This window comes from Rattus norvegicus, chromosome 1 (assembly GCF_036323735.1).
Source record: "Rattus norvegicus strain BN/NHsdMcwi chromosome 1, GRCr8, whole genome shotgun sequence".
NCBI classification, from domain to species: Eukaryota; Metazoa; Chordata; class Mammalia; order Rodentia; family Muridae; genus Rattus; species Rattus norvegicus.
Genome location: NC_086019.1, coordinates 204,058,033 through 204,083,766, shown reverse-complemented (window position 1 = coordinate 204,083,766; position 25,734 = coordinate 204,058,033). Strand labels below are relative to the sequence as shown.

At 49.8% G+C, this 25,734-nt stretch overlaps 1 protein-coding gene across 3 annotated transcripts in view; it reads right to left on the bottom strand.

Annotated features, from left to right (window-relative positions):
• Adgra1 (adhesion G protein-coupled receptor A1) overlaps positions 1-24,549 on the bottom strand; it is a 43,652-nt gene extending 19,103 nt beyond the window's left edge. Inside the window, exons 1-6 of one of the 3 annotated variants that reach the window (XM_039101254.2) lie at positions 23,994-24,549; positions 23,117-23,314; positions 17,041-17,614; positions 12,157-12,284; positions 10,289-10,412; positions 6,222-6,367 (exon numbers count right to left, since the gene is read on the bottom strand). In XM_039101254.2, coding sequence (XP_038957182.1) covers positions 6,222-6,367; positions 10,289-10,412; positions 12,157-12,284; positions 17,041-17,052 — 410 coding nt within the window. In that variant the 5' untranslated portion in view covers positions 17,053-17,614; positions 23,117-23,314; positions 23,994-24,549. Of the gene's footprint in view, positions 1-4,272; positions 4,362-6,221; positions 6,368-10,288; positions 10,413-12,156; positions 12,285-17,040; positions 17,615-23,116; positions 23,315-23,993 lie in introns of all 3 variants that reach the window. The other 2 variants (XM_039101255.2, XM_039101253.2) reach the window with 2 other exon arrangements.
• Between the last annotated feature and the right edge of the window lie 1,185 nt (positions 24,550-25,734).

Here is a 25,734-nt window from a genome sequence, read left to right as displayed (position 1 = left end):
TGGATTCTCATTGACTCTAGTTAATGGGTCTTCTGAATTTGTAGGCTCTGTCCTGTGTCCTTCTGCACAGAGGTACCATTTTGTGATGGTGGCTGCTTTGGAGTCCTGAGTCTTGGCTTGCTCTCGATGACATGTGACTGTGGGGTTTTGAAACTCACAAGGATGAGTGACCCTCATGGTCACTCATAACTCACAAGAGTAAGTTACCTATGGCATTCCTTCAAAGTATTCAACTCAGACTAGAGGAGATTTATAGAAAGAAAAGTCAATAAATATATAGTAGACCGGATGAAAGGCCACTCTGCCAATATTTATGAGTAGGACTTGATGCCAGCCTCTGATAAATGAAGAGAGCCCATGTGGATGCTGGGAAAAGGGAAGTGTCCTGATCCCATGTGAAGTGGAGGGAGGCATTGGTGTTGTTCCCCATGGATGCTAGATAATGAACTGGTTCCATGTGATGTGTGCATGTGGGTGTGTGCACTCGTGCACCGCAGGGCAGATCTTGGTTGCATTTGGATACAGAAGGGTAGGTTATAGTTGCATATTGACATGAGGGGGTTGGTTCTGGTCCAATGGTAATACTGAGGAGGAGGAGGGTCTGGCTTAATAAGGGGAGATCTTGGCTTTACATGAAGATTGTGGACAAGTTTCTGTTTCCATGTAAACATGTCTGGGGACACCTTTGTAGGATATGGACACCAGGGGATGGAATTCTGGTCCCATATGGACATTGTGGGGAATCTTGGTCCTGTGAGAGAAGAATTTCAAGTAGACTGTGAGAAAGGCCTGTGCTTGCAATCACATTTGAGCTATATGGTATCCTCTAAGAGGAGGCCTTATTAGGTAGTTACTTCTGTGTGGGCATGGGGCGGGGTGGGGTGGGAGTTGTCCTGATGTGTGCCAGCTGTACTTTCAGTGTGCTTGGCTATAGATCTGGCTACAGTGTAGTGAGCTCAGGATGTTAGTTGTGAGAACTGGGATATAATGTTCGGCTAGGCTAGGTGTTTCCGAACCATCAGAGGTATAGGTGGCTGGGATGCTGGCACAGCATCTCCCATGGGTTGGGTAGGCAATGCTCAATCCTGGTATCCCTCTCAATCAGGCAGCTCAGCTTTTACTCAGGCTTTACCCATCCCTCACACCTTCCTTCTCCCAGCATAATTTCTCTCCAGTATGTGTCCCACATGGTAAGGCCTGTTCAAGGTCAGCCACCCCTCAATGGGAAAGCCAGACTGTCTTTGTCAGAGACCCTCAGTTCCTTAGCTGAGGTTGGAAGACTCTCTTTCTTGAGACTTTCTGCTTCTGGATTTCTCTAATGCTTCTTCTGGCTACAAGTGGTTTCTTAACTGACAGAGGCTTGAAATGGGACTAAGGATGGGTGTTCCCACTAGATCTATAGCCGTGTCTGTGCCAGAGGCCCCTATCAAGGCTCTGAGCCTGCTGTATGATGTCTGGGTGACCTCTGTTCAGGGTCTTCAGTCTCTGGTATTCTTTAGAGGCTGTAGTTCCCACTGAGCACATAACAACACAGTTCTACACCCCACTCTCCTCTTCCTACTCCAAGAAAGCAAGTAGTGACCAGTCCAGACATAGCCTAGATTTACCTGGAAGGTAAGGTATACTACCTTCTGTTTGCCCATTTTCTACCCCTCTCCCTGGTCACAGAGCCAATGGACACACACAGAATTTTCTAAATATGAAATAAGAAGTAAGAAATGAAGCATGTCTCTTGGTTGTAACAAACAGAGTCTGAGCCACTGAAACCTCAACCCCCACCCACAATCCCCATAACCAAGCCTGGAATTTCTCCATTCTCATCATTATTAAAAGAAAAATCTCCACATGTTTACAGTTCTTTCCTCCTGTCTTCCAATAGCTAATGAACTGTGAAAATAAAACCGCACACTCTTAAGTAGCCAAAGACCAGGAAAGGAATCCCAAGGAAAACTAGAAACTATTTTCAGAAGAATGAAAAACCACACAATATTCCTTTGGGACCTGGCAAAGCCACACACAAGAAATGAAACAGCTATTTTAATAAAAAATGAATCCCCCAATTTCACATGGTTAGGAACTAGGAAGAAGGACAAACCAAGCCTCTTCCCACAGAAGGACCAAGCAGCGATGATAAACCAGAGTTGGGGGTGGGGGAAAGCAGAGATGATATACCAGATAAAGAGGGGAGGGGAATATACCAAAGGCTGGTTCCTACTTGGCACTACGAGAAGAGAGAAGGCCAAAACTGACTTGGAGGTTGGCCCAGAGCAGTTAGCTAGACAGAAGGAAAGTCAGGCATTCAGAAGGGCCTGGGAGAAGCAACCCCGTCCCTAGGCAACAGTGTCACAATCATTACATGCACACAGCTCCTGGGGATTAACCAAAAACCTTTGGAACTCAAGATCCACACACAGAACCTGTTGCATTTCTGTAGGCAAGCACTGGGTGATTAGAAATGAGAATTAAGAAAATCTCAATTTGTACTACATTTATTTTTATTTTTGAGACAAGGTCTCACTCTGTCATCTCTGCTGGCTTGGAACTCACTACATATCACCAGCTGGTCTTGAACTTGTGATAATCCCCCTGCTCTAGCCTCCTGAGGGCAGGTGGTATAGGCATGAGTCACCACATCTGGCTATATTAATATTTAAAATGAAAAAAAAAACTTCAGAAAAAATGTGAACAAGGAGGTCCAAGACTTCCGCAATGCAAATTATCAAAGATTTCCATACATAGAAAGGAGGCTGTGTCTGTAGACTTGGAATGCTTCCTTACATGCTCGACAGGCCGCATCATTCGTGCTGCAGAGGGAACTGAAATGACCGGACAGACTTCCCAAGGCCAGTGCTCTCCATCTTTGGCCCAGAGCTATGAGCATGTTTGGATGCTTAGCCTATCCCTTTGTGGGGTTTTGGCCTCTGGTGACTTGTCTCTGGGACATAAACTCTATGTCTGAGCATCCACTTAACGTGGCCCCAGACAGGATCCTGTCGGCAGCAGGGCTGGTCATGTCTTCTTCAAGACACAACACTGATGAGGAAGAGACCTCAGTTGTTGCCTTTCCACACACCTAGGGGCCACTCTCTGAGGGCTTGGCTGCTCATTAGTTGCTCAGAGTGGTCCTTAATCTTCTTTATGAGTTAGCTTGTATTAGCGCACGTGCGTGTGCGTGCATGTGTGTCTGCGTGTGTGTGCGTGTGTGTGTGCATGCGGGGGTGTGTGTGTGTGTGTGTGTGTGTGTGTGTGTTCAAATGTACATCTTCAGAGTAAGTGAAGATGAGACCAGGTGAATCACTAAGTTCACAGAATCCCCGCTGAGAATCTAGATTTTTTTTGTTGTTGTTGTCATGGAAACTACGAACCTCAATCATGGATGAGGAGCAAATACTTGGTTTTAACCTTGGCAATGAGGCCCACTCAGCTGCTTCCTGCTAGGTCTCCATGCATCCCTCTCTCTCCTTGAAACAACCCTAACACACATGTGAAAGCTCTAGGGAGTCAGAGCCATCTGTCCTCATGCTGGTGCCCAATGACACAGCCTGTGCAGCACCTAGCACTAACCCTGAGGGCGGCAGGCCTGCTCAGCACTCCCTGCCCAAGTCCTAGGTCTCGTTGGTGGCTCTATTTTTCTTCAAAGTTTCCCCAAGGTGAGTGTGTCTCCTCAAAGCTGAGCAGGGAATGTATTTAGAATACGGAGATTGCAGTGTTGCCTCAGGGAACACTGAAGGGAAGGTTGCTATACATGTGGGCAGCTCTCTTAGTACCTCTTTTGGGAAACCTGCAGGCTAGGCTGGCCATGTGGCCTTTACACATAGTAAACAGAACGCACCAGCCGCACCCATGGGATTCGGCTCTTCTGCCTGTGGTGGCCCAGGGTGCGGTGAGAAGCGGTGTTCAAGTATTATGTCTAGAGAGCAGTTAAGCAGGACATGCACCTGGTGGGCATCTCTAGGGTTCTTTCCAGAGACTGTGGAAGTTCCTGGGACTCTGGAACTAATTCCAGTGGATGTTGATATGAATTTATGCATTTGGGGACCAGGGCAGGATGCAAACCTAGAGAGATATCCATTGTGGTCTCAGGAAGAGACACCTGAATGAGATGCTGGATCAAAGAGCGCATGATAGAGGCTGCCATGATAGAGGACATGGAGGGTGAATTAGTCAGTGTTCTCTAGAATAAAGAAGCAATAGAATGAATGCGTGTATGTCTATAGTTAAGATTATTGTATTTGAAAACTATCTAAAGGGAGGTTTGTTACATCAACTTACACAGTCGAGGCTGTGTAGTCCAACCACAACCGTCTGCATGCTGGAGGGGCAGAGGCTCCCCTAGAGGCTCGGTTCAAGAAGCTGGGAGCCTTAGAACAAGATGGAGAAGGGATGCCTCAGTCTGGGGCTGAAAACATGGACGCTCCTTGGAGAGCCAGTGGAGTGAGTATGCTTAAAGCTGAAGAAGATGGAGTCTGGTGTCCATGGGCCATGGCGGCCAGAATGGATGTACTCTCTCAGTAAGATGAGGCTTGTGCGTGCTGGCTGTTATCCCCTCTTACTTCATTCCATCTGGACCCCAGCCCGATAGTATGCTGCTGCCCTCACTCACGATGGGACTGTCCTTTTCCTTACCGCACCCCGTATTAGTCATCTCTGAAAAGATCTCAGGGACAGACCCAGAAGTACTTTTCTGGTCTCCGGAATCCCTCAATTCAGTTAACAACCGAGGTCAAGTGTCAGGGGGCCATCATGAGGTCTGAGATGAAAGGGTCCCCCTTCCTTTTCCTTAGCCCCACGTCTTTCCGAGAAGGGCCAGGCACAGCAATCTCCTTTCCAGCCCCAGGCCAGGTCAGAAATCAGCAGAGGGAAGCAAGCCCTCCGTGGTGAATGAAGCTGACACCCCTTATAATCCCTGACCTGCACCTGCGAATGACATTAACTTGCAGAGACTGAACCTGCAGTGGACGTGCAAATGCATGTGTATGTGGACAACCTGTATCTGCAGGGACTGTAAATGGGCATGAGCATTCCCATGTGTATGGGCATGTTCCTACATACAAGGTGCATATGGTATGTAAGAATGTATGTATACCAAACCCACAGCTAGCCATGGGGAAAGGGGTTGGGGAAGACAGGAAGGGTCAGACATGCCAATGACCAATGGCTGCTGGGATCCTAGTACCATAGACCATCCTAGCACATCAGGTCCTGTTGACCAAGAAGGGTACTTGTGGAACCTCAGTGGCCTACAGGACAGGCAAGGCCTCCTGCTTTATGGAGGGTAGCACCTATGCCGAGGGCCTCCTAGGCAGGCTACTCTTGAATCTGGCTTTTGTTGACTACAGTGTTGGGGGTTTGGTCTTGAGCAAGTGACAAAGAGATGGGACTTGTATTGGTGACTGCCATCTACTATGGTTACAGGCTTGCTGTCATCGAAAGTAACTTTCAGTTGTCTTGCAGCACAGCTGATTTCTAAGGGAAGTGAGAGGGCTCCTGTGGTTCCTCCTCTTGTGGTTTCTCTGTCTCTGACCCTGGAAAGAGGGGAGCAACCATCCTGCTGTCTTTGCCCTCAAGGCTCCATGTTTCCAGGACCCCAGCATGTCTGTGGTTCCAATTCTCTCCGAGGAAAGGGGGTAGGTAGACATAGCTTGAACAGAGCCTCCTTAATCCATAGGGTACCAATATGACAGTGCACAGTGACTATGAAGTTAATGCTAGAACGTGCAAAGGTTTTCTATCAGCTACGAGCAGGTGCCTTAGCATTGCTGAGACCAGAAGTAAATCAAAGCCACCAATGCCCAGTTCCCATATGTGGTCACTCCAGGAGGCATGGAGGGCCTTCTGTCAATAACTGGGCAGCTCAGAGTTGCCCATGCAGCTTCTTAAGTTGCCCCAAGCACATGTGTATGTATGTATATATTACACATACATAATAATATCCCTATATTAGCCTCACCCCATGACTAAACCCATTTACCTCAGGACTTTGCTCCACTACCCCATGCTACTGGTTCCCATATTCAGCACAGCGCCTCCCAATTTCTGTCCCCAGACTCCCCCGGCCCCTTTACTGTGCCCACCGCTCAGGTCACTTAATCAGGCCAGATCATCTCCAGCCTGGAGCCTGGGGAGGAATGTTTACAGGACACCTGAAAGGTATGTCCTGGGCAGGTCATGGGTTTCTTGGGCTCAGGTGATGGAGGGGGCCCGTGAGCAGTCATGGATACCTGAGCAAGGGCTGCTTGGGGTACGGCGGCTGGTCTGCACCTGGGCACGGCAGGGCCTTCTTGGTCACCTGTTTGTAGATGTTCCTGGCAGTCACTCCGATCCACAGCATGGTAGAAAGCGTGGAATAGTGCAGTGCAATGCCCACCTGGGAGGAAAGAATGTCACCAGACAGCCACCTCCTCCAGCCACCTCCCTGGCATGCACAGCAGACTCCTTGCGTGCAGCCCAAACTCTGTGTGGTGAGTACAGTGAACCCTGGCAGGCTACTCTGCAGTTCTTTAGGAACAATAAAAAGAGGGAGGTCAATAGGAGAACAGGTAGGGAATGAGTCAGAGGCAGCCGAGACTCTTACACTGCTCAGCTATTTGCTGTGTACGTGGACCTGTGGGAGGCTTGTGGGTTTGCACACTGGGTCCCCCTCTGCAGGAGGTCTATGCCATCTTTATGTATGGGCTCTGGTGCACACACCTATGTGTGAACCCTGGCCCCACTCTGGACCCCCCAAGTGGAAGGCAGGCGCAGCTGCACAGCAGGGCTCCTAACATGTATTCACTGAGGCACTGAGTTTAAGGAACGGCACCGAGTCAGGCCTGATGACCCACCCTTGCACGGCACAGTGACTCATTGCTATGGAAACGGCCGCTGGAGCTAGTCCCAGCCAGCACTTTTACGCTAGCTAATTACGCATTCTGCACTGCTCCGTCTCCATCTGATTCCATAAAATAAGGCTACCTTTGAGGTACTAACCTGACATTTTGAAATGGCAAGTTAAATATTGCTATAATCGGAAAGGACATAAATGTTTAAGGAATACAGAGATTTCCTGAATAAAGCTAACATCGCACCGGTATAATGATTTATCGAATCCAGAGTTCAGTTTTTACTTATGAGCAAACGCTATAATAATTGATGAGGACTTGGGGCGGGGTGGAGGTTGGAGAGATTGGAGAACTGTTTATGGTTTCAGATGGCTTCGTGGGTACAGCGCAGCGTGTCCTGCAAATTCAGCCTTCTCTTGGCTTTGCTGCTGCTCAGGTGAGATGGGCCACATGGAAATTCCAGCCACAGTGGGCTCAACCTGGATGAGGGCAGGAGGCCCCGGACCTAGGTGGCAAGAGCTGTCTGCCGTGTAAGAGTTCAGTGCAAAGGCAAACAGAAAAGGGGAGGTAGGCATGGCTTGAAGGAAGATCTGCAGTGTGGCAGTTATTGTCATATACAGATAGAAATGTCAGACTCATCCTCAGAAGGGCGCCTGACTTTTGTCCTTGAGACATTAGTTCAGGGCCCTGAGGTAGGTGGGAGCACGGCTAGGAGAGAGGGAGGGGAGGCCTGGCTGCTTCCTCCCTTAAACTGAGTCTCATCCAAGCTGTGCGATCAGGGAGCAGAAAGTGTACAAAGGCAGGCTTTGTCTCTTAAACACCAACTTGAGGCAAAACACATAGGGAGGTCAAGGGATGCCGCTTGGCTTCCAGACAGCATGTGCTATTGAGAGGAAGAGCAGGCAGGACACCCTCCCTTGCTTCCGGACCCAGGGCCAGCACTGACGCACATTCATTATGTGGGACTAACAGCAGCCGTCTGCTTTGTTTATGATGTCACTTAGTACTTTAATGAGACTCACGGTCATCTTTCTGTTGCTATGACAACTGTCTGTTCTCACCAGCCATCCAGAGCTCTGGACCACTTCTCCTGGCTGTTCTGTGATGATGCTGAGCTTGGATGGGGAGGGGCTGAGACTCCTGTACTCAGTCACTTGGCTGCTGATCAAAGTCCGGACACATCTAGCTTTCAGTGATCTAGTTTTTAGCTTGCTCCTCTCAGGTCTCTCCCTCCTAGCACGTGAGGTAGGGAGCAGTTGTGATGAGTGAGGTGGGCTAGCTTCTGACCTGTCAGGCAACTGATTAAAACCAGCCTGGCTTCTGGCTAAGGGAGGCCTCAGAAGCAATAGACACCCTCACTTCTGTGTATAGGCATAGAGACATTTAAACATGTCTCTGTGTGGTGGAGATTCTTACCTGGAATGCTTTATGGGAACTGCCCTCCCCCCCTTATCTCTTGTTTTCCCTGAGCTCTCTCTGACTCTCCCGCCCTTGCAGCAGCAGTTCAGGGTCTCCCAAAAAAACCAACTTGAGGCAAAACACATAGGGAGGTCAGAAGGCCATGTGGCTTTCTGGTTCTTAGTCATGTGCTGTCCACGACTTCCCCCAACATAGCCCAGCAGATGTGTTTCCTTTGGTACCACACCGCTAACACTATCGGTGCCTGGCAGGTGTGTCGCCAAGCAAGGGATGAATAGAGGCTGGCCATTTTAGGAAGCCACCGGCGACTAGGAGGTGGCTGCTTTCTGCAGTCCATCCTACTCCAGCACCCAGGGACCTGTCTGTTATCTGGAGTCCCAGCATTGTTACTAAGGACTTCCCATCTGAGTATGGCCCTTGTAGATCTTAGCTCGGAGGCATTTCCTGATCCATTTTTTCCCGCCTACCAAATCTCTCTTCCAGGTCCTGCCCTGGCGGGATTCTGGGGTGCTATGCATGCCTGGATCCCTGGGGCTTCGTGGGATTGGCCTGAGCCTTGGGCCAGTGCTGTATTTCATGGAGACCCTAAGATGATTCCAATGACTGTGTGGCCAGCAGGCCCCAGCTGCTCGGCACTTGGTGGCATAGTGAAAACATAAAGATAACGACCCAGTCAATTGCCTTTTTGATGGCTTCTGGGTAAGCTTTTATAGCAAGAGTGGGATTTCCTAGTCCTCCCCGTGGCTGCTTCCAGGTTAACGGTTAACAGAGGCAGCATGGAGGAAACTATCTCTCTCCCATTCAGGCATGTGGCACTGCCTTTTCAGCTAGTCTGGCCCAGGGATTGATGTGACACATACATTTGGTGCCCAGGGGACCAGAACATGGGTTGTATCTTTCAGGTGTGGATGTCATGCTTCCAGAACACTGTGGGCCTCAAATGGCACCAGTGTAGGTAAACAGTAGCATTGGCTGAGTCAGTTTAAGCCTGCCTGAGCTAGGTGGGTCTGGGTGGGAGGGTGTGTCCTGTTAGCCAGGCTGTTCTGGGAATAGCCTATCATCACCCATTGATCCTCAGGATAAGCCTCAGCTGCAGCTGGCTACCCACACAAGAGGACAGGTCATAGGAGAGGCTGGGGAACTGATAACGTGGTTATTGTCATTAATGTGGGTCATGCAGTCCTCGGGTTGGTTGGGGTCATCTCTGCAGCTGCCAATAGCTATTTGCTGAATTTGTAGTAGTTAGGGCTACCTGAGGACCCAGGGTGCAGGGAAGATTTTGGCCATGAAATAACAGTAACCACCAGGGTTTTTGGTAAGTTGCTCTGGGTCCCTGTCTGTCCTCACACATGGGGCTGAGGTGTGGAGCAGGACAAACACATCTTGCTGGAGGTGTGGTTGGCTCTTTCCCTTGATCCAGAGCCACAGCCCCAAAGGACAGTCCTGGGCTTGGCTTTGGAAGGAGTCTCTCTAGCATCGTCTTAGCCGCGGGCCACAGATTCTATTTCCCTGTTTAAGATCCTCAAACCAGGCCACACGTGTGAAGATGATCTGCCTTGTGATTTGAGCTATTCTTTTCCGTGCTGGGTGTTTCAAAGCCCGCCTTTCCCTAAGAGAGAGAGCAGAGATGGCTGGGATGCTCTCTGCCTGGTTTGTGTGAGGTGGAGCCTCTGCTGCTACTGGTAGCTGTGGCTGGCAGATCTGCCAGCAGGGTGAGGTCAGCACTGGAAGGCCTCACTCAGCCCACCCCTAGGTACTGCCTCACTGGGTTTTTGGGAGAGGCATCATGCCATTCTGGTGAAGATCCATGTTTGCTGGGCAGTACCTGTCTAGGTATGTGGCCCACTAGTCCTTAGACTAGACCTGCTTCAGACAGAGTGGGATTGTAATACGGAGCCACTATAGAAGCCTCACTCTTCTCCTCGGGAGCAACAGCTGAACAAGCACTAAGGTATTATTTTATAAGCAAATTAGCATACATTTCTGCTGCGATAAGAAAACTGTCGTGCGCGCTTTTGTTTGTTTAGCACGGGGAAGGCAGCACTCACCGCTTGGCACAAGATAGGGTGTTTGGTGCGGTTGATGCCACCAGCAAACACGGTGAAGGTCAGAGCTGCGTGGAAGCAGAAGTTGAGGAGTGCATGCCGGCCTTTCCGGCTTATCCGGATGGCACTATGGGAAACAGAGATTTCACATTAAAAACCACTGGTTTAGAGAAGAGCCTGGAAATACCACCCTTGTCCATGGTAGGAATAGTAGGCTCTCACTAGGGCTGGGAGTAACCCCTCCCAAGGACCAGACCATGGGAAAGACAGACAACTGAACCTTGTCCACGTCAGCAGGCTCTCACAGGAGCAATGCCTGCAAAGACTTCTGTAGAGTTTCTACCCCTATGTCCATTTGACAGAGACTGGCTTGTTTGAGGTCTCTGGGACTGCTTCTTCTTTCTCTGAGTAGATGTCTGATACACAGAGAGGGCCAGACTATGTGACTACAAGTTTGATTGCCTTTGGTTATGATAATGTTCATGGTCACCAGAATGTCTAAAGGGCAGGGCCAGCATTGTTCAGCCTATGACTCTGACTCTACTATGGCTGTGTACCTGTCTAAGAGACATCCTACTGCTTCTGTGGTCTGGGTGTGCTTCTCAAATTCTCTGCTGAAGGGGCTGGGGAGATGGCTCAGAGGTTAAGAGCACTGGCTGCTCTTCCAGAGGTCCTGAGTTCAATTTCCAGCCACCACGTGGTGGCTCACAACCATCTGTAATGGGATCTGATGCCCTCTTTTGGTGTGTCTGAAGACAGCTGCAGTGTACCCATATACATAAAATAAATAAATCTTTTAAAGAAATCTCTGTTGAAACTCAGTTGTCAGCCCAATGGTATTAGGAGATGGTTGTTGGGATGGAGTTCTCATGAACAGATTTAGTGCCCTTATTAAAGAGGCCCTAAGGGCTCCCTTCTCTTTAGACAGCTGGAAGACTCAGAGAGAATGCCATCCATGTACCAAGACCCGAGTTCTCATCAGACACCAAACCTGCTCAGTACCCTCGCTCTTGACTTCTAATTTCTAGAACTGTGAAGAAACAATTTCTATTCTAGTCACTGTTTTCAACCAGCCTCTCTGCAGTAACTTGCTAGAACTGCGGAAGGAGACTAAGAACAGTTTTGGATCAATCCTCTCCCCCAACAATGGCCTTGACATATACAAGCCTCCACTCGTGACGGCCTATGGTCCAGGCCTAGGCATCACTCACAATTTTAATTATGTGTTTGGCTGTGGCTATGGTTGTGATTCCCTTCTCCTATCTCCTTGTGCATCTTCTATGGATTCAGGCACACAGAAGTCACACACATTCGTTCTCAGACATAGGCATCCAGAAACAAACTCAGAAGTAGACCTCTGTCAAGAAGGTCCTTTGATAAAAAGTCACAATAGAGAGGGGACTTCAAGGACCCTGCAAGCCTGACCATGACCTCTTAGGATGCTGGAACCAACATGCTTCCATCTCAGGACTGACTTATGTCACACAGTTTCACAAGAACACAGAGGATGCCGTTAAGATGTTGCAGTGGGGACTAAGAGATGGCTCAGCCTTTAAGAGCACTTGGTGTTTGTTAGAGGTCTTGGGTTTGGTCTTCAGCATCCACATGGTGGCTTGTAATCATCGTTAACTCTAGTTCAGGTGTACTAGGCGCCCTCTACTGGCCTCTTTGGGCCATTCCAGGCATATACATAGAACACAACATACATATATATGTAGGCAAAACACTCATACCCATAAATTATAAACAAACCAACCAACAAATAATTAATAATGAAAGAAGGTCGAGATCCAGGATGGAAGGATTAGATTTTCTCTAGTACTGTGGTCTTGTGGCCACTGTGTTGGGCAGGGTGGGGTGGGCTTCCTTACCTCTGATGCAGGATGTAGGTGATGACAGAGGCAAGGAGACATAGGAGCATGACCGCAGTGCAGGCATACACCACGGGATGCAGGAACTCCCCTGGGTACTGGGGCAGGGAGAGGACAGTCTTCAAATCCTGGAAAGGAAGCAGAGAGTGGAGTGACTGATATAGCCAGGATTCTTTATGTGACTTGTCAGGTGTGTCAGGAGGGGTCAGGCTGGTAGCAGAAAGGGACTCTCGTCAGTGACTACTCAGGCAGGAAGGCTGTAGGGTACAGTATCCCAGGAGCCCACTTGGGGTTGGTGCCTTCCCAGGGCTGCTCAGCTGAGAGCATCTGCCCATGACTCTGAGAGCAGCTCCTAGAGGCAGCATTTCCACAGTGCCTATATCTGCCTCTAGCCGTCTCTCTATCCATGTCACAGATAGAGGGCAGGCAGGCGCCAGCTTCCACTGCATATGTGTCTGTTGCCTTCAGGCAAGTTACAGAACACCCAGCCTCCTCCAACCCACTTCTGCACCCCACGTTCATTGACATTACGCTTTTAAATGGCTCCCTGGGGGAATTTTCCACCAGTTTCTAGCAGGTCCTAGCGGCATTAACCTGAGCAGATGGAGAAAGAGAAGCTGTTACGAGCCATAGGTATGGCCTCAGGACCTTTCCAGGCTTAAACCCACTTTACTGTGCATCCGAACTGAAGTAAAGGGTTTGAGGTGACAGTTTCACATGAACGCATGGCTTTCCTGTAGTAGGGCCACCCAGAGGAATGGGTGTCTGGGTTGGAAATCCTTAGGGCCCTGGGGTGGGTTTTCTTGCCACCATCTTTGGGGCAAGAGGGTCAAGTCTCTGGTTAACCTCGAAGAGACACCTGGTCAGTGGGCAGCCAGGGCTCATGTCCACAGTGTCCTCATACCTATCACACTTCTGGGTCATAGCTGGTGCAGGGAAGAAGTCTTAGGGGTAGGTGTGGACATGGGTAGCACAGGAACAACTCTCTGGAAGACACGAGACTCAAACGGTGAGATGCCATGTGGCCTGTGTCCATCCCAGGTCATGATTTCCTAACGAGACATTGCAAAGTTGGCTCTAGAGCGGGCACACTGTACTCCTCTACTGGAGATCCCCACATCCTACCCTCCTGACCGGGAAACTCCCCACACTTGGCCCAAGGTCCTGGAAGGGGAATTGTAGTCTGGATATCAACAGGATGGTATAGTGCCATCACATCTCTGCCCCACGAAGCCTTCAGAAATGCTGGCCAGGCAACAATTGCAGGAGGAGCCCGTACCTGAGTAAGGACAAAGCACCTGCAATGGGCTGGGAGTTTCTGAAGGGGGAGAGTGCATTGTTTCCCCGAGGAGTGTGTCTTTCTTCCTGAACATCCAGCACCTCACCCGGTGGGTGAGCTCAGTTGTGTGGCATACTTAGGACATTTGCCCATGGGTATTTTTAGGAACGCAGCCAGAGACGACCTCACTCTCCAAGCAATAAGTGCCTCCATTAAGATCTCCTGAATGCTCCTGACTTCAAAGCCTCAGATGCTTTCTATAGTGTGTTAAGTGGAGGGTTCCAGACCCAGTGGAGAGCAGCCTCTTTCCGGATTCTTGGTCTGCACGGGAGAACACATGTCCTTCTTTGGTGTCTGTCTGCAGAGAATTTACTATGTGGTGATAGAGGACACTCTGGCTCCCGTGAGTACCAAGGCCATTATTCTGTTTGTCTCGGCTCAGCTGCTTCCTGTCAGACAGAAGCCAACTTCTGAGTCATGGGGAGCATGCTTCCTGGTGAGATCAGGATACCCACATACCAGATGAGCTTGTGCTACTGGGAGGTGGAGTGCCCCATGGGGTTCTAAGAACTTTGGGTTCAGCTGGGCCCAAGTGACATCTCCAGGTACCTATGCACATGAGTCTCTCCATGGAAGTCTTAGGATTTTGACCCATTTTTACTATTGTTGTTATTGGGGTGGGGGAGAGAGAGGAGAGAGAGAGAGAGAGAGAGAGAGAGAGAGAGAGAGAGAGAGAGAGAGAGAGAGAGAGGAGAGATTATGAGAGTAAGAGAGATGAGAGAGACTGAGAGAGAGCAAGAGCGGTGGGGGGCACGAGCGAGAGAACATGAGAACAAAATGCAAGTGAGCTTTTAAGTACAGTTCTTGCCTTGCAGCTAGGTTTCTTCCCTGGCACTAAAACTCTACAATGAAGGACTGTCTATGGCTTCCAAGTCTTCTGTGCCCCGCCCCCAGCCCCCATGGTCATCGTTACTGTGTATATGAGGTGTGAGGGTGCCACAGGGGCTTGTGTTCCTGATGGTATCAGATGCTTGTGATGGGAAGGATCTGAGGGAGCCCCAGAGGGCAGAGGGCTCAGCTATAACCAGAGTGCTGCTTGCAGAGTCCCTGGTGTTCTGAGTTGGGAACAGTGCTCCACAGTCTCATCTCCAGTTCCTATAGGAACCTGATCTATGGCTTGGATTCATATAGCAAAGCCTCACGGGAGGCTAAATAACCAAAGAGAACTGTCTTCACGTAGCAGGCAGAATGCTTAGAGGGCCAGATTACTATGCAGTGATTTTCCCCCCCTAGGATGCTGCCCAGACCTGATCACACAGTCTTGGGCCGAGGGACTCATTCTCAGCTGGATAGTCACAAGGGCTAACACAAGGCTTCCTCTAACCCTCTGGGGGCTCTGTACGCTTTGGAGACCCAGCCTGGGTGGGGATGGAGTCACCTACATGAAGACGGACTTCAGAGACTAGGAACAGGATGACCCAGGGGATGACCAATGAGCTTGCTTGGTTAAAAATGGGGTTTGGTTTGGCTTCTTGCTTATTTGTATCAGAATGATCAGCAGTGCCTTTCTGCATTTTTAGAGGTGACATTTAAAATTCAAAGTAGGCAATGCAAAATGGAGATGCATTTCATATTTTAAAGTTCACACATGGGCAAGTTCCTCTCAAGGAGTCTACTGTGCAAATGTTCCTTGGGCAAGGTTCCAGCGATCTGACACGGGGTCAGGCCGCCTGGCTTAAGGACAGCTCCCTCTGTTGCTGTGGAGCCAGAGCGTTCTCTGAAGCAGTGATGGTGACCAGAGCTTGGCTCCCAGGTCACCACATAAGAGCTCTCAAATGACCAAAGTCTGTTGTCCAGCCAGCTGTCACTTGCCCCCACAAATTACAGCTAACATGCTGATAACCACATGCTCCTGGCTGCCGGCTACCCAGTTACCACACACATTCCACAGGAACTCTACATCGGTGAAGTCTGATGTGGAGGCCATGTTGACACTCGAGAGGATACTGAGCTTGTTATCATCTAATTATAGTGACACAGACATACCCACCCTGCTGTCCAGGACCTTAATATAACCAAGTCAGGGGAAAAGGAGGTGGCACCCTGTTTCCTGGAAGTCTCCTCCCTTCTCTAATGACAGCAGGGAGCACTGAACTATCAGAATGCAGGCCTAGTGAAAACCCACACCCAAGAGCAGCCTCAGAGTCTCCAGGGTTCCTTCCCCTTTCTGTTCCTTGACCACCGGATAACACTTCTTGCTTACTCCTCAGAACTGTTGTTGGTTGATGCTATCAGCTCGAAGTAGGAAAAGAATCTGTAGATTCAGTAACATGGAGGAAGGGCCGTCCCAGAGAACCCTCAGAAGCAGGGTGAATTTCAATGAGGGATAAAGGCTGCTCCTAACCACCTAGGTCCAGGTGACATGCTGCTTGCATTGTCTGCAGGATGGGCTGATTGCTTCAGAAAGCCATTTTGGACATTTCTTTATTCTCTTAAGCTGGGTGCTCAGCCAACAGTCCCATGAATATCCCCACTGTGTGGTTTGAATAAGAATGGGCCCCATAGGCTCATGAATACAAAGTCACTAGCACTAGCACATTTGAAAGGATTAGAAGGATTAGGAGGTGTGGCTTTGAGGTTTCAAAATCCTAAGCCAAGACCAGTGTCTCCCAAGGATCAGGATATATCTCTTAGCCAAACATGCCTGTATCACATTCCCTGCCAAGATGATAATGGACTAAACATCTGAAACGGAAAGCAAGCCCTCAGTTAAATGTTCTCTTTTATAAGCACTGCATTGGTCATGGCGTCTCGTCACAGCAACAGAACAGCGGTCAAAACACCTGCTCTAACATACAGTAACAGCTATCCTGTTTACAGAACAGCGGCTAAAACACCTGCTCTAACATACAGTAACAGCTATCCTGTTTTGAGTCACAGCTTCCATTCACATTTTCATTGTATTTTAGTTGATGTATCCTTTAAGCTTGTTCTGCCAATAAAACAAGTCAGGAAGTTACACAGGACAAGAAGAAAGGAGGGAAGGAGGAAGAGAGTTCAGTTAGGTAATAGGAAAGCTTGTGATGGCTGTGACAAGTGGAAAAGGAGTCCCTTGAACCTGGGATGCCACGTCTGAAGGCTCATGGCTCTCTGATCAGGGACTTTGAATAGAGGGAGCAACTGGATCTTTCTGATTCCTCTTCTGATTTCTTCCCTCCCTCCTTCCTCTCCTTCCTCTCCTTCCTTCCTTCCTTCCTTCCTTCCTTCCTTCCTTCCTTCCTTCCTTTCTTCCTTCCTCCCCTCCTCTGTCTGCCTGTCTGTATGTGAATGTGTGTTGCAGTGTGTGTGAGGTATGCACACATGTATGTGCAGAAACTAAAGGAGACCGGCCATCATAGCTTTCTCACTGTCTGCCTTAATCCTTTGAGTCAGTCTCTGAGTGAAGAAAGGGGCTAACCTCATAGCAGACTAGCTCTAACAATCCTCTTGTCTTCACTGGGGTTATGGGAGCGTGCAGTCTTGCCTGTTTTGGTTTTGTTTTGTTTCTTACGTAAGTGATAGGCTTGAACCCAGGCTCATGTTTTTTGCACAACAAGTTGTCTTACCCACTGAGTCATCTCCTCAGCCTCGGTCCTTCTTTCAACTTAGTCTTCCTGCGCTGTCTTCCTCGGTTCCATCTGTGCTTTTGTTCTCTTTTGTTTTGTGGCAGGATCTCCCTCTACAGCTGCCTCAGCTTCTCAAGTGCCGGACTCACCAGTGGGAGTCGCTGTGTGTAGATTTTCTTATTCTTGTTTCTCCGTTCTGTATTTTTTTATTTTCTGGTTCTGCACCAACCCAGACTGGTTTCAAGAGAGCCTGATGCATTTCCTTGCTTGTCTTTTCAGTGATAACTGTATCTTATCAATAGATCAGCCTTCCATGGGACAAACAGAAGGTAAGTCACTCATTCTCTTAGAATGCCAGTGGACGTTACATGAACATAGTTTGCTGGGATTTCCTTTTTAGAGGGATACATGGGACGGAGAAGTCATGAAGAGGTTTGAAGACAGACATTTTGAAGAGTGTTTCCTTCTAGGCTGGCAGTTGCTTTCTTAGTGTGGATAGTTCAGGAGAATGTTGAGACCGGAAAAGCTCTGTCTGACAGAATGGTAGCTCTGAGACGGTTCTAGCCATTTAGACCTTGGGATGGACAAAAAGAAAAAGAAAAAGAAACCAAACCAAATAAAACAGAAAGCAAAAGCAAAACCCAAACCCCAATAGACCCCAACAAATCCTGAGAGAAGTTCTGAGTTGCTTGTAAACATAGTGATCTGTCCCACCTGCCTGTAAGGGGAGGCAGGGACAGGCCACTTGTTGGCTCCTGAGTACCACAGGCCCCGCTAGGTTGAAAGGAATCTACCACATTTGGGCTCATAGCTTAGAGCTACAGATCTCCCTTCACCCATGGTCTCAGAGATGATCACACACAGGCAAAGCTTCTGTGCATCTGAAAGTGCTCCACTGCCAACCTTTGTGACCCTCATGAACCATGGGGAGGAAGGCAGTGCCTTGGTGCCTGTCTGAGTTCCATAGAGTCGCAGAGCCAGGGTGCGAGGTCTACTCTTTGTATATCTTTCCAGTGCCTTTGGCATTGAAAATTATGTCATGTCTTATTATATATTTATTGATTTAATCAATCATTAGCAGTGTGTGTGTGTGTGTGTGTGTGTGTGTGTGTGTGTGTGTGTGTAGTATGCCATGGATCCTGTGTGGAGGTCAGAACAACTTTGTGGAATCAGCTCTCTCTTTTCACTTTTATGTGGGCTCTTGGGTATTAAACTCTGACCTTTAGGCTTCTGTGGGTCTGTGGTCCCCTCTCCTGTCTTTTTTTTTTTTTTTTTGGTTCTTTTTTTTCGGAGCTGGGGACCGAACCCAGGGCCTTGCGCTTCCTAGGCAAGCACTCTACCACTGAGCTAAATCCCCAACCCCTCTCCTGTCTTTTTTAAATGTGGAAATAGACACAAATATATCATGTATTGAGATCCTTGACTCCAAGCAGGGACTAGGCAAGGCTTTGTCCCTGTCAAATGAGCCAGCATCCAGTGGCAGTGAGGTAAGCCTGGGCCACAGCAAGTGAGGGCCTACTAAGTTCTCTGTAAAAGCCCTAACAGTTGCTACTGCTGTTAACATGCTTACACCAATGCAAGCCACAGCATTGTCACAACAACACACAAGTGAAGCACCTGATCACCTAGACTCAAATATTACAGTTTCACACGGTGTCCCCTCGCAGCATGCTGCCCCACCCCACACTATCCTGCATCATTCACACGGTGTCCCCTCACAGCATGCCGCCCCGCCCCACACTATCCTGCATCACAGCACATTATCCGGCACCACGTGTTCCCAGCACACTGACCATCATAACCCACCCATGGGTCCCCTCACTGTGTCGTCCCAGAGTACCCCATTGCACAGCTCCATCTTAACCCTCCCACTCTTCTCTGTGCTCTCTTATTTCAGACCATCCTACGTCACACTGTGTCAAAGAACATCATCACAAACCACACTGTGTCATCCCATCCCACACCTGTCCACCCTGTGTGGCTCCACACCACACCAGTCCTCCCCATACCACAACACGGTGTTCTATCCTGTGTTGACTCACATGGTGTAACCCCACAGTGCCCCATTATACAACCATCATCCTTCTCCATTTACTTCTTGCCACCTACTCCACGTGCTTCTCCACATCGTCCAAGTGAGCACTGTCTCAGACAATAACTCTGTATTGAAATGCTCTGGTTTTGAGACGAGGTCTTGCTGTGTAGCCCAGGCTGGCCTCAGACACATGCCAATTTTCTTGCCTCAGAACTCCCAAAGTTTGAGATGACAGGCACGACCCACCGACCCAGTTTACCGCACTGTACCACTGTGTGTCACATCCCACCACACACGATACACCATTCCATACACTCCACCCCACACACCCCATACATATATCTCATGTCACACTATTTTATACCATGCATCCCACACACATTCTAAAACTCTGGTAACTCTATAACACCTCCCCTGCACACTCTACACTCTATATAACACATCCCGTGTCACACTTTTCAACACCACATACCCCTCAGCATATACCTATACCTATCACATATTCCTATACCTATCACATATTCCTATACCTATCACATATTCCTATACCTATCACATATTCCTATACCTATCACATATTCCTATACCTATCACATATACCTATACCTATCACATATTCCTATACCTATCACATATTCCTATACCTATCACATGCTACACATTCCACACCATACCTCCTACACCACACATTTAACACTGCACGACTCTATGCAGTAATCTCACACTCTACTGCTCTACTTCATACCTCACATTTTATACCTAACATCCCATATCACACATCCTCCACACACATGTACACCACATAACACACACCCTACTACACATCCCACACCCCGCACCCCACACATCGCACCCCACACACCACACCACACTACATACCACATACCACAGCACACACCATACCACACATTGCACATCAAACACCACACACCACACAGCACCCGGTACCCTACACACCAAACACCATATACCACACCCCACACCCCATAACATATACCACACAGCACCCCACACATACCACACTCAACACTTACTCCCCAACCCACATCACATACTATATACTACATCCCACACATCACACATGACACCACACATGACACCATACACCATACACCACACACACACACACACACACACACACACGCATCACACTACATACCCCACCCCACATCACATACTACATACTACATCCACACATCACACATGACACCACACACCATACACCATACACCACACACACACGCATCACACTACATACCCCACCCCACACCCTACACACCCCACACCATGTACCACACACAACACACCCTACATCACACACCACACACTACAGTCCACACCACACTCCACACATCTATACCACACACCATACGCCACACCACGTCCATACATTCTATATCCCACACCTACTCTATACATGTGTACCATAAGTCCCACACCGCATGTCCTACAGCACATCCCACACACACACGCATCTAGTCTGTATCAGAATCCCATCATAAACTTTATATTATACCATTCTATACCAGTGCCATACATCCCACTCCACTGCACCCTATACCACACACCCACACTACACATCCTACACCTACACCCCGTGCTGTACATCTTCACCACACACTCACATCACACTATTCAACACCACACATCTATAACACACACCAACACCGCATGGCCCATACCATACAGCCTACGCCACACATCAGCACACTCATCCCACACTATACCTTCCACATGTATACACATAGCCCACCCCCTCCATCCTCTACCACACATCCCACACCACCCCGTTCCACACCATGGCAGAGCACGTCTGTCACATCAGTCTATCCTGCTTAGTTCCTCGCCTCTAGTTGCCAGAAAGTGAGAGCCAGGAATGTGGCAAGTGCCTTAGTTCATCCACCAATTTGGATGCTTCCAAGAACCAGCAGAGAGAAGGCAGATGATGAACAACTCTCTCGGGCTTTCGCAGGTGTCACTTTGTTCCTTTAGGAAACGTGCTTTCTTGGTGCCAACTGTGAGAATCACAGGTGACAGAGGGCAAAGTCATCCGTGTCTGGGTGTCTGCAGGAGTTTAAACAGCAGTGCCTACTGTAACAAAGCTAGTTGGCTTCTGAGTTTGTTATTTGCAGTGGCGCAGATGCTCTGAGGACAGAGGTGCCCTCGGCTTTCCATGTTGGACATGGCACGGGGAGGATCAGACAAGGATAATGTCTAGGAAGAGGAGCATGGTAGAGCCCTGAATCCAGGACTCTTTCACACCCTGGTATGTGGTTCAGAAGACACTAGCTGTATCTTAAGCCCTAGAGCAGGAAAGTGGTGTGCTGCTGCTGGACGTGTGTTGGAGAAGTGCCAGTAGGCACGGTGCAGGTCGCTATGGAGCCGCAGCTAAAGCCAACCAGTCTCAGAACTACAACCATTCTGTCCCCAGGTCCCAGGTGATTTGTCCAGCACCAGTATCACAGCCTGCAGACATCCAGAAGATGTAGTACCTCAGGTTGTCCACCCCATACTTTCTGTGTCTCTCAGATACTTCTCATCTGCAAACTATCAGTTGATAGTAATAAACTCCCTGAAAGTCCACAGGCTGCAGGCCAAGTTGTCAGGGAGGCATTCACAGTGTGGGCTCTTGAATGGGGCAGCCTTGGGCTTCTGAAGTCTGGCATGGTCCTTGCGTGGGACAGAAATCTCCCCGGGGCTGGTAGCAACTGCTGTGAGTTCTGTATATTGAGGCAAGTGGGAGCAAAGGGCGGACACATCTTGCATAGGGAATTGAGTGTAGGAGAGGGCCAGGAACTTGTAGGTAGGGAGCTGAGCTAGGCAGCTAAATACTGCCCAGAGGGTCACATAGGGTGGTCACTGCAGCCACCCATGCCTCCTGAAGCTTCAGACAGTTTATCTATCATCTGCCAAGGGATGTTTTCCATTTTGCAAACATCGTGAATTTGAGGATGAAGGCCACAAACCATTCCAACCTAGGGCTGACAGCCATGTTGGGTGTGGCACCTGGGGGGCAGTAGGAGACATAGTCAGAAGCCAAGGGACCCTTAAGCCCAGGGTGCTCTCCTTTGAGAGCTGCCAGTGCCTGGAACAGATAACCTTGCTGGGGTCAGGAGAGAGCATGGACACAACCTTTGCCTTGGCAAGCAATGCTAACGTGATGTGGATTTGGGTACCAGGGATCTTGCTTCTTGGGCATTTTGAATGGTGCAAGAAGCAAGTGAACAGTGATTCAGACAGAATGCTCCTTACTTGGTAGACACACAGGTCTGCATTGAAGCACCTATGTCCATGTCTCAGCTACGGACACGTTATCCTGGTGGTCATTGGCATTCTCAGCACGCACCCCAGCCCGAGCTGCCCCTGTCAGCTGTCCCTTAGGAACATACACAATGCATTATTTACTCGGCTGTCAGCCTTCCTAGAGACCAATAGGCAGCGACCACAAAACAAGCTCGAGCCTTCAGGAAGGGCCCCATCATGTCTTGGACACTGTTCCAACCCACTGACCACACTGCCCTTACTCCTTTCTAGTGAGAGAAACACCCTCCCCCAACTCCTGTCGTGTAGCCTTAGCTGCCAAAGCCATTTGACTTTCTGAGGAGCAGGGACAGTAGGAAGGGCCTGGTGACCTGACTGAGGCCCCCTTGAGTGGGAGGGAACCTAGTCTAGGACTAGACAAGGTTTCCCCAGGCATTGGATACGAGCCTCCATGGATGGATGCCACTCTGTTGATTAAATGCTTCGACATTGCCGTGTGCCTGCAGCTAATTAGTATGAACGGCACCAAGTGAGCCAGACAGACCCTGGCAGGCAGCCAGAGACCCAGTGTAGCCAGACCCCGCTGCCCTCAGCACCTCCCCCATAGAGTTCTCCCACCCCAGGACTGACACAGGCTGGACAGTTGCTAACTGCCTAACCACACCATAACTTACTTTCCTGCCCAAGCCTCCTCTACCTATCAGAGGTGGTAACCCCCTGATCTGACGTGAACCGCAGGGTTTTGGTCTGAGCTTTAGGCCCCTTGGGCTGTGTACTCACCATGAGCCCTGCAGAGTTAGGGAGGCAAGCGCACCGTTGGGGTTGCTGGCACCGACCACTATGTTGTGCCCTTCTCCCCTCTGGCCTCCATGGCCATCTGGAAGGTCAAGTCCCAAACAGCAGTCACAGTCGAGCTCCTGGGAGGGCTACCTCAGAGTGACTGTGAGAAAATGAGTGGGGACCTGCAGGCTGACCCACCTGCAAAGACAGTGCACGGTCAGGTGCACAGGAGCCCCCTCCCAGCCTGTTACAGGTCAATACCCAGGTATACCCAAGGAGCACTCAGTCCCTTCCCAAGTTTGCCCCTTTCTGGCTCCTATCAACCTGGCCAGCCTGTTGGAGTCCCTGGCTCCGGCTTCCATCTGAGGCATCCAGAGAGGTGGGGACAGCCTGGGCTTTGGGACTTGGGAGGAAACCTGGCTCCTGGCAGCCAGAAACCATCTCTTAAGTAGTCTCTGCTCACCAACGTAAGACCGCAACTTGGTTATTTCAGGCTGCACAAGCCAGACCAGCATTGTCAATTGAAATCAAGAGAATCAAATAAACCTGAATAAATCTCTCAGTTCCCCGGGCAGACCGGGCAGGCACAGCTTCTGCTGCCTGGTGTGGATGGACCTTGAGGGCTGGCGTCTCCCACATGGACATTCTTGCCTGGCTGGAACTATGTGGTCTTGCGAGGGCTCCAAGCTCTAGACTTACCCAAAGTTATTCAGAATCCACCTTCCCAACAGCAAGAGTGGCCGAACACCTCATAGCATTTCTGCTCCAGAGATGGCCCTCATGAGTGGACACTGTGGCCGGCCAGTAGCTTGGGGCACAAGCCCTACCCCTCCCCTTCCCTCCTCAGACACCAGGAGGAAGCCACCCAACTTCTCACCTATTTTGGTAAAGGCAGCTGAAGAGGCACAGGTCTCCCGCTTCTCACAGGCGAGATGTGGCATGTCCCTCGTGCTAGGGAACAGCTTTCTATGACGAAAGGCATTAGATTGGAGCTTATGAGTGGAGTTATCAACAGATTGCAGGGCTGCAGCCTGGCGACTGGCTGTGGCCAGAGCACTGCGCTGGGGACGGAGCTCTGCACCCGGAGGGAGTGAGTCAGAGCCGAGAAGAGCAGGCATCCAATGCGCTCTCTGCAGGCAGTTTCCAGCTCTGGGTTGGGGGACGCCAGCCGCCTGCGCGCCTGATTTCTGCAGCAACAGCCAGGGGAATGAAGGACCGGCCGGGAAGCAGGAGCTGTAACCATGGGGACTGGGGGAGGCGCGGACCACGGCAGCGCGCCGTGCCCTGGCTCCCTGCGGCAGAGCGGGAATGGTTCTTCCCAGCCCGGCGGCCCGCTGCCCGTCACACTGCAGAGTCGATTTAAAGAGACAACCGACCAGGGTTTGCTGCTTGCTTCCAACTGATTCAGACAACTCACATTAAAGCATTTTTCCCAAAAGGAGGACAGGATGATGTTATTTCATTTTTAAAAGAGATGCCTGTCTCTCAAGGGCTCCAGAAACAGGAAGGTGAAAACGGAAATTGACTTTGGAAGAATCTTCACAATCCCTATATTAAAATTTGTTCAAATTCAAATTTTTTGAAACTGAGGTGAAGACTGAGCATGAGTCAGCAGGCTGGTCCTGTCTGTGCACTGGGCCTGGCTGGGCAGAAAGTATCTTCCCTAACCCCAGTGTTGACCCCCTTCTCCAAGCCTGGGCCAAAGGTTTGAGGAAAGTGTACAGAGGCATGTGTCAGAGGCCAGAGCAATAGCTCACCTCTTGGGGGATGGCCTGGGCTAGACTGGTTGGCTGAGGGGATGGCCAGATGAGGTCAAGATTTTTCACAGGTTTTACCCCCTTGGCAGATGTGAGCATGGCATTGTGATTGGGAGACACCTGTTTGGGGGCCATTCCCTTCCCTCTCCACCTGACTTCTTTTCTTGTAGCCCCCAGCCCCACCCAGCTACCTTGCTCTCTCAGGTGCTGCTGAAGCTAGTGCCTTCTAGGGGGTCACCAGGTTCTTGCTAGTGTAAAGGGTTGGAAGCTAGAGTCCCTGGGGCAGGGGGACATAGTTACGAATCATAAAGGTAGACTTAGACCCAGAGACATTGTAATTTTTGTTTTAGAAGTCCTGTGGTGTGTAACCTCTGGGTGGGGTGTGGTCAGCTGTCCTGTCCCTGAACTTCAGATAAGGCATCAACCCTAAGTGATTCTGTCTGCTCAGCACCCTATGAGTCATGGAGCCCTCCATGTGTTCTGAACTCTCAGAGTCTCTTCTCCGGGGACTGGAGGCCAGCCAAGGTTCCTGATGGATCCTGGACGATAGTCTTAGTCAGGTGGGTAGGGAAGGGGGCAGAAAGGAGCGCAAGAAGTTGGAAGAGGGAGGCAGCTCCACCCCAGAGTTGGCTTTGACACCGATTTTCTGCTCAGGGCTCTGTCACAATTGGTCCAGGCCCTCAGGAGGGGCAGAAGAACCCTGGCTACTGGTCTAGGCATGGCTTGAATGATGTTTCTCAGTTTCTTCCTGGAGTGGCAAGAAGAAGTCAATCTCCTTGTACTCTGTAGCTGAAGTCTCCAGAAAGGAAGCCTAAGACCTGGTTTTATGAATACTTGGGCACTAGACTAGTGGCCTCCATC